Below are 8,558 nucleotides of genomic sequence, written 5' to 3'. Positions count from 1 at the left end.
TAATCTACTGTAGATTTTGCTTCCTTCTATTACAAGAAGGAAGGTTTAGAGGATTACTGTAACACAGGTGTAAGAAAGAGATCTATTGTGGATGTCAAGACAAATGTAGACAGTCGGCAGGCGGTGTCGAAGATAATCTGGCCATCCGTTCATGTCTGGAGGTCGCAACATTGTAAGACTGCAAATAACATAGTTAAAAAAGAGAAAGTACCAACAATCTTCGCTGTTACATGTAAATTTCATGATACAGGGTCAATGTAAAAACGTAATTAAAAGCTGTTGCGCAACTAGTTCATGAAGGTCTCATCTCAGTGATGTTTGTTTCCTGACCATGTGGAAGTGAAAGAAGAAGATACCCTGGTTGTTTATATGATTGAAAAACTAAAAAGAAGACAGGGTAGGCTCAGTTCAAAGGGCTCCAAAAGCAAGAGTTGTCTCTCAGGGAAATTTACATGCATATGGAGTACATTATTTAGAGCTCGGAGCTTATAATGAAAAGTGCATCAAAGCCACTTCTGATTACAAAACCCCCTTCGATTTGAGACCATTACCTTCATTAAAGTGTTTGTCAATTAGAACTCAACAGGAATTCAGTGCCAATGCCTATGAAGTGTTCACTAGGAGAATAATAATAATAACCATTATTCGAGAAATAAAAAGCTGTAAAAGGGAAAATCTTAGCATCAAGAAAAGATGCGAGAGAAAGATAGATACCGGGCATGGAGAATTGCAGTGGCTGAAAGAGGCTAAAATCAGTTTAACTCGTTGACCCTTGTTAGGGTTTCTTTAGCTTTGTCTGGTGGCGAAGCGCAAACGCCACTGAGGATGATAGATATCTATAATAATTGTTTTTGTGTTTCTGATACTGTCACTCTTCGTTCGAGGACTGGGACGACACTGAGAAAGCGAGAGAGAGAGAGAGAGAGAACAGCAGCCTCGCACGCCTTCGTGTCGAATGTCACCACTTCTGCAGAAAACCATTGCATTTCCATTTTTAAGTGGCTGGGACTTGTTCGCAAGAGCATTGGAAGGAAATTCAGAACAATATGGGCTAGAAAAACCAGATTTAACTCAACTAGAGAAGGAACCGAAAGCGAAGTTGCAAAGGGAACCAGGGGAGAGAGACGGAGAAATAGAGGATAGAGCAGCAGTGCATTACCTGAGGCTGAGTCGCCGGATTTCACATTGCAGCGGTGGCCGGAGGTCACTCCTTCTCTCTCTCAACCGCTGACCCCCGAGTAATTTAAGGGACAGTTGTCCAAGTCACAATTGGCAACCGCCTCTTTATAGTTGCCTCTTTATTTTTGTGAAGGGTAATTAATCGCTGCCTGGTCGCATAGTTTTCCACCAGCGTAGGGAGAATGGGAAGACACACATAATACAATTTTTTTATTTAATAGATTGTGGAATGATAATTTCACACATTCATGTATTTGGATACAAGAGTTATATGACTAGGCAACATTCATTTTTTTGTTTTTTTTTTAAATAGAAAAAAATGATAGAGCCTATATAATCTTCTTCAGACCTGTTCTTTTTCATTAATGTATCCACCTTAACTTGTTTTAAAATGCGTAATTGATGATGAAAGTGATTTGTGTTGATTTTGATTTGGATCAGAATTGGTCTGAAATCTAAAACATATTCCAATAATTCAGATGTTTTTATCTAAGAAACGGGGCATATCAAATTGGCATCGGTGACCTTTGATTCCGATTTGAATCCGATGATTCTCAATCCGATTCATCACTTGTTGAAACCCTACCTCCTAAAGCCAACCCATCCTCAACCTTTGCAACATTTCCCCACCCCCTGTACATCCTCCCAACTCATCGGCCCACCCTTCCAAAGAAAAACAACACAAAAGATGAAGATCCAGATGTAGATTCGTCAACATAGAAAAGGAGATTGCTTGTTTATGACTAGTTGGAAACAAGCAATTCATAGTGGTAGGACTGCGATAGGGTCAAAGTAGGCTGGGCTTTTTAAAACCACAATCTAACCTTGGAACCATTAAGCTTTTTTTTTTTTGACAACAAATATCCAGGCGTTCAGCTTGACTAATTTTGTGGGTCCATACTGATCTCACAATGACATAGACATTGAATCATATCAGGGTTAAATAAGAACCATAGGCCTTCGGCTTGACTAATCTTGTGGGCCATACTGACTCTCCACAATAGTATGAACACTAAATCATACCGGGGTTAAATAATAACCATTCAACTTTCATCGAAAGTAATGAAGAGGACTAAACACCCACGTGTAAATGGCTCCAAAAAAGTAAGAGAAGTTGAACTCAGAACCAGATGCTTTCTTACACGAAAGTCCCTAGCCAACTTGGCTACCCCTTAGGTTTAGATCCCCTTAGCTTAGTCCAAACCCACCATGGCCTAAGTTAGGACCTAAAGTACTCAACCCAGGCTAAACCCTGTCAAGCTCAACTCAGCCTAGGCCAGCCCCTAATTGGTCTGGGTTGGCCTTGACCTTGACCCTGTTTTGCTATCTAAAGACAAACTGATCTCATTGGCTTCAAACATAGTTGACCTTAATATCTTCAAGAATTATCCTAATTCATAGTTAAGAATTATCTTTATCACAAGTTAATCCACCAGTCTTTTAAAATAGAAAAAGATGCACAATTTTTTTTGCCTCATGGCAAACATTATTATTTACATATAAAATTGTACATAAAAAAAAAAAAAAAATCTTACTTTCCATTTCAAATCTGTTGCTCCCATTAACTCTAACCATAGTTGCAGAAGACACGGCGAAAGATGACGAAAAGGAAAAAAGAGCAGAATAAGATGAATTACAAAAAATCGGTGAGACAGAAAAGGGGTAAAGGGTGGTTGTCTTAATTTGTTTGGATATATTATAAAAAAGCCTTAATTTGTTTCGGTATATGGAAAAGGTCTATTGTCCATTACTTTGATGAAATGATGAGACATTTTTTGTTCCTTCTTAAAACATAAGTGAATATATTGCATAGGTGGTGTATTCAACCACTCAAAAACAGAACATGGAACACCTTGAGCACAGCATGGTTAAGCGTCCCTGTACAGTGTAAGTTGATTCTTCATTAACTCAAACTCTCCATGGCCGGATTTAAAGTTCATACCATGCGGAACTCCATGACCTGCAACTTTTCCCTGCGAATGAGCTCAAACTTGCAGATATCTCCTACTTTCAATCCATTTAAAGCTAAGATCTTAGCCCAATCACCACATAAGTAGAGAGGTCTATTGAAAATGTTGTGTTTCAACTCCACCTTCCATGATCTTCCCTGTCCATCTCTCAGAGTTGTTGTGAAGCTTTTCCCCATTAGACCATTCCAGTTTGTGAAGCGCCGGGGAACAACCTGCAAAAGTAAAACAATTACATCCACAATCTTCACTTCTCACACATCAAAAAAAGGGAAATTTTCCCTTTCATAATGACCAATTGAGTGCTCTTACCAAGCGTGACTCCTTAAGGTTAAATGGCCTGAGTGAGATCTCAAAGAATGAATGGTGAGGTCTAATCTTAATCCTGTCATTGTTCTTCAAATTCAAAAGAGGAGCCCATTCATCATCACCGATCATCATCATCATCATCATCATCCTCATCATAAGAGGAGGAGGAAGATGTTGAGGTTGATACGATAACATCAAGCACAATTGCATTTTTAACTCCTCTACATCTGTAATAACCATTTAAAGAAAAGAATTAAATATATGTTTGGATTAAAAGTTGAGGGAAGATTCCACATACAATTACAGACATCTTTCCAGAGTCAACAAGTTTGAAAACACAAGAGTCTCCTCCTTTCAAGCCATTTCCAGATAAGAACTCAAACCAACCACACCCAAAGCGCACCCGGTCACTATCTTGGACCAGTCTCACGGGCCATAAAATCCCCCTTTCATCTCTTAAAAAAGATTGAAAGATTTTCCCAATCAAACCATGAGCTACTGCAAATTTCTAGGGAATACTCTGCAGCATACAACAGAGTATTCTATTTCAATCAGAGACTCAGAATATATTGAAATTGAAATTTATATACATTAAAAGCTAAACTCACTCACCAAACGTGATCTCTTCATTCTATTTTCTGTTAATAAAATTTCAAATGAACCTTGGGCTACCTTTGATCTATTCCAACGAGTCTTGAATCGCCTATTTGGAGGATTGATAACTGTTGGGACAATACCAACACATCAAAAAACAGAGTACAGATCATGAACAAGGCTAAGAAAGAGCCACTCTAGCTGTAAAACAAGGAGAAAATTTTACTCTTGATTTCTTCCTCCTCGAGTTGGTTATTGTCTCTCTCTTGACGCTTCTGGGTTTCCCTTTTAGTAGGGGTTGCTGGTGGGTGATGTTTTTTCTCACAGCAACTTCGGTCAAAGACCTTAACATCAAAGATCATGGAGCCTTTATATGTGAACACTAAGAAATCACCGAAGCCAAGATCATTATCACGAACGAAATCACTCCAGCCCTTTGTAAAACAGAACCCTTTCACCTTCACATGCCAGGATTTCTGGGCACATTGACGGTTCCTCAATGTGGCTTCTCCAACTCCCTCCTCACTCATCTCATCCATCAGATGCTTCAGAAACGCCTTCGGTATAGACTATAACAACCAATTCAGAATCTCAGATTAGCTATATAGCAAATCTTACTCTAAAGAGAGAGAGAGAGAGAGAGAGAGAGAGAGAGAGAAACTTACAAGTTGTTGAAATGGAGGCAAGATGAGCTTGAAGAATCGAGGTTCCGTCGCCATTTTCAGTTGGTATTCTCTTCTCTCCTCCCCCTCCCCCTTCCCCTCCCCCTTCTTGTTTCCAACTTAATCTACTGTAGAGTTTGCTTACTTCTTTAACATGGGAAGGTTTAGAGGGTCACTGTAACACAGGTGCAAGAGAGAGACCTATTGTGGATGTCAGGATGAGTCTAGACAGCCGGTGGGTGTTGCAAAGATAATCTGGCTATCCGTGCATGTCCGGAGGTAGCAACATTGTAAGACTGCAAATAACATAGTAAAATGTAATGACACAGGGTCAATGTAAAAACCTAATTAAAAGCTGTTGGGCAACTAGTTCATAAAGGTCTCATCTCAGTGATGTTTGTTTCCTACCAAGTCCTTTTATACTCCAATAGTTTTCCTAGTGTATTTAGATACTCCAAGCCTTGGTCACCTACCCGCTTCTCTTCGAGAGCTTACTTGGTGGGGTAGGCTCAATTCAAAGGGCTCCAGAATCAATAGTTATCTCTCAGGCAAATCCACATGCATATGGAGTACATTATTTAGAGCTCGGTGCTTATAATGGAAAATGCATCAAAGCCCATTTCTGATTTCATCACCCCCTTCGATTTGACACCATTACTTCCATTAAAGTGTTTGTCAATTAGAACTCAACAGGAATTCAGTGCCAATTCCTATGAAATATTCACTAGGAGAATAATAATAATATCCATTATTTGAGAAATAAAAAGTGGTAAAAGGGAGAATCTTAGCAACAAGAAAAGATGCGAGAGAAAGATAGATACCGGGCATGGAGAATTGCAGTGGCTCAAAGAGGCTAAAATCAGTTTAACAAGTTGACCCTAAAGTGTATCTAATAGATACTTTTTGGTATAGACTAGAACAACCAATTCAGAATCTCAAGAATAGCTACATAGCAAATCTCAAGAGAGAAAGAGAGAGAGAGAGAGACTTACAAGTTGTTGAAATGGAGGCAAGATGGGCTTCAAGAATTGAGGTGTCGCCATATTCCTCCGGTCTTCTCCTTTGAGGAGCTCCAGAGCTTCCCCAATATACTGTGGAGTTGCTTATTTCTATCAGAGGAAAGGTTTGGAGGGTTACTGTGTGTCTGTGTCGGTTGGTATGTAACACTGATGCAACAAGAGAGATATCAATTGTGGATGTCATGAGGAGTCTTTTGCATATGTGGCCCCTGAGTGATGATGAAGATAATCTGGCCATTTTCGTGCAACCCCTCTCTCTCTCTCTCTCTCTCTCTCATGCACAGAAACGCTATCAGACCACGGTATGGGGCTCTGCCCAGAACACGACTTTTATGTGAAGTGTTAATTTCGCACTCAGTTTTGGTTTCTTCAACAAATGGAATCTTTTTAAAGTTTTTTTTTTTTTACATAAGTGTACATAAAAACATCAATAAAAATGGATATTTCTATTTTTCATAAGGTAAAAAATGGATATTTCTATTTTTCATAAGGTGAGATATTTCTATTTTTCATAAGGTGAGGTGTAGCATCACACTTCCTAATAAAATCCTTTTTCGCCCACACTCTCGGATAAAATATTTTTTTCTCAAATAATAAACTAAACCTTGATTTATCTTATTGAGATTGGAATGATGAGATCAATCTAAATTGGTCTTTATCGGTACATGACAATCATTTTGTTGATTCCTTGGCCAATGTACTGACTCACTCTTATCACGTTTGGTAATCATTCAATTCCAAAAACATCGTTTTGTATTAAAAACAAAATTTTCAATTTCTATTAAATTACTATTTTAAAAAAAAAAAAAATGTTTGATGAACCTGTTTCATGTTCTAGGAATAATTATCCTAATTTTTTAATTTTTTTTTATATTTATAATGAAATCAAAATAACAAAACTTTGTTTCATCATCCCATCATTTTGTGTTTTTAACGTTTTTCTCCCTTTTCGTTCTAAAAAAACACTAAATTCACAGAATAAAAAAATACCAAAAAACATATTTTTGGATAACTACCAAACACAGCCTTATAATATATTACGGAAGAGAAACGCTACCTATCTTAAGACTCCGCTCCCATGCTCAAACACAACTCAAAGATCATGAAAAGACATCCCACCATCTAAAAGCATTCTTTCTCCCAATATTTTAAGTCAATCCGTATCCATATGCATAAGTATAGCATCGTTTTTTAGGATGACTAATACCCGATCCGATACCGTGTACTAAATCCATATATCAAATATCATTAGTCATATTAGTGAAAATATAGTAATCAGCTACTCAAAAACAAAACATGGAACACCATAATTTTTTCATGAACTCAAGTTTCCATGGCCGGATTCAAAGTTTATACTATGCGAAACTCCATGACCTGCAACTTTCCCCTACGAATGAGTTCAAATTTGCAGGTATCACCTACTTTCAATCCATTTACAGATGAGATTTCAGCCCAATCACCCAATAAGTGGAGGGTTCTTTTACTGTTGTATTTCAACTCCACCACCCATGATCTTCCATTTCCATCTCTCAGAGTTGTTATGAAGCTTTTCCCCATCAAACCAATCAATCTCGCGAAGTGCCGAGGAATCACCTGCAAAAGTGGAACAATTACACCTGCAACCTCCACTTTTCTCATCTCGTACTTTAAGAAAAAGGGGAAATTTTTCCTTCATAATGACAAATTGAATTTTCTTACCAAACGACGCTCCTTAAAGTAATATGGCCTGAGTGAGATCTCAAAGAATGGATTGTGGGTTCCAATCCTAATCTGATCATTGTTCTTTTAAATTCTCAAGAGGAAGGAAGAAGAAGAAGAGGTTAATAAAATCTATGAACATTAAAATCCAAACTCACTCACCACAATAAAATCTCAAAAATGAATCCTGGGCTACCTTTGATCCATTGCAGGGAAGAGTCCTGAATCGCCCATTTGAAAGATTATTAACTGTTGAATCAACACCAACACAACAAAACAGAGTACAGATCATGATCAAGGTCAAAACGGAGCCACTCTAGCTGTAAAATGAGAAAAACTTACTCTTGATTTCTTTATCCCCAGATTGGTTATGGTCTCTCTCTTGATGCTTCTGGGTTTCCATTTTAACAAGGGTTGCTGGAGGATGCTTGTGGGTTTCCATTTTAACAGGTGTTGCTGGAGGATAGTGGTATTTTTTCTCACAGCAGCTTCGGTCGAAGATCTTAACATCAAAGACCATGGAACCTTTATATGTGAACACCAAGAAATCACCGAGGCCAAGATCATTATCCCGAAAGAAATCGTTCCAGCCCTTCGTAAAACAGAAACCTTTCACCTTCACACGCCAGGATTTCTGGGCACATTGATGGTTCCTCAATGTGGCTTCTCCTACTCCTTCCTCACACATCTCATCCACCAGATGCTTCAGAAACGCTTTTGGTATTGACTGAAACAACCAATTCAGATTAGCCTCATAGCAAATCTCACTCTAGAGAGAGAGAGAGAGAGAGAGAGAGAGAGAGAGACTTACAAGTCGTTGAAATGGAGGCAAGATGGGCTTGAAGAACTGAGGTTCCGTCCAGTGTCTGATACCCAGGTTCGCCATTTTCCTTTGGTCGTCTTCTCCTTTTGGGGGTCTCAAGAGCTTCCAACCCAATCTACTGTGGAGGGTTTGCTTAATTCTATTACAGAGGATGGTTTAGAGGGTTGCTGTAACTCAGGTTTATAGCTATGGACCTTGTGCCCCGTGGGTGTTGTTGAAGATAATCTCTGTGCTTGTCCCCCAGGTGGCAAAACCAATGCTACTTGACATATCACTTCCCTCAATCTGTCTCGCACTTCTCTGTGTC

At 38.7% G+C, this 8,558-nt stretch overlaps 2 protein-coding genes and 1 long non-coding RNA gene across 8 annotated transcripts; all 3 read right to left on the bottom strand.

Annotated features, from left to right (window-relative positions):
* Window positions 1-6: 6 nt before the first annotated feature.
* On the bottom strand, window positions 7-1,317 carry LOC122073407. The gene is made up of 3 exons (XR_006138778.1): window positions 1,160-1,317; window positions 715-967; window positions 7-178 (listed from the first exon to the last, which is right to left on the bottom strand). It is a non-coding gene; the product is annotated as an uncharacterized LOC122073407 (long non-coding RNA).
* Window positions 1,318-2,904: 1,587 nt separating this feature from the next.
* Window positions 2,905-6,201, bottom strand: LOC122073406 (B3 domain-containing protein REM5-like). Of its 5 annotated transcripts, none has more exons than XM_042637993.1 (6): window positions 5,704-6,194; window positions 4,715-5,007; window positions 4,276-4,618; window positions 4,068-4,177; window positions 3,459-3,682; window positions 2,905-3,361 (listed from the first exon to the last, which is right to left on the bottom strand). In XM_042637993.1, the coding sequence occupies exons 2-5, from the start codon at window positions 4,766-4,768 to the stop codon at window positions 3,677-3,679; spliced, it is 513 nt and encodes a 170-aa protein (XP_042493927.1). In that variant the 5' UTR covers window positions 4,769-5,007; window positions 5,704-6,194; the 3' UTR covers window positions 2,905-3,361; window positions 3,459-3,676. The 5 variants fall into 5 exon arrangements, with proteins under 5 accessions (XP_042493927.1, XP_042493926.1, XP_042493925.1 ...); XM_042637992.1 differs by having other exon boundaries at window positions 3,459-3,975; window positions 5,704-6,191; XM_042637991.1 differs by lacking the exons at window positions 4,068-4,177; window positions 4,276-4,618; window positions 4,715-5,007 and having other exon boundaries at window positions 5,704-6,201.
* Window positions 6,202-6,966: 765 nt separating this feature from the next.
* On the bottom strand, window positions 6,967-8,558 carry LOC122073404 (B3 domain-containing protein REM8-like). Of its 2 annotated transcripts, XM_042637989.1 has the most exons (5): window positions 8,240-8,556; window positions 7,771-8,155; window positions 7,625-7,677; window positions 7,429-7,512; window positions 6,967-7,323 (listed from the first exon to the last, which is right to left on the bottom strand). In XM_042637989.1, the coding sequence occupies exons 1-5, from the start codon at window positions 8,312-8,314 to the stop codon at window positions 7,081-7,083; spliced, it is 840 nt and encodes a 279-aa protein (XP_042493923.1). In that variant the 5' UTR covers window positions 8,315-8,556; the 3' UTR covers window positions 6,967-7,080. The 2 variants fall into 2 exon arrangements, with proteins under 2 accessions (XP_042493923.1, XP_042493924.1); XM_042637990.1 differs by lacking the exon at window positions 7,429-7,512 and having other exon boundaries at window positions 7,591-7,677; window positions 8,240-8,558.

Source organism: Macadamia integrifolia, chromosome 3, assembly GCF_013358625.1.
Source record: "Macadamia integrifolia cultivar HAES 741 chromosome 3, SCU_Mint_v3, whole genome shotgun sequence".
Classification (NCBI taxonomy): Eukaryota; Viridiplantae; Streptophyta; class Magnoliopsida; order Proteales; family Proteaceae; genus Macadamia; species Macadamia integrifolia.
The sequence above is the reverse complement of the archived record's forward strand: the minus strand, read 5'-3'. Positions and strand labels throughout refer to the sequence as shown.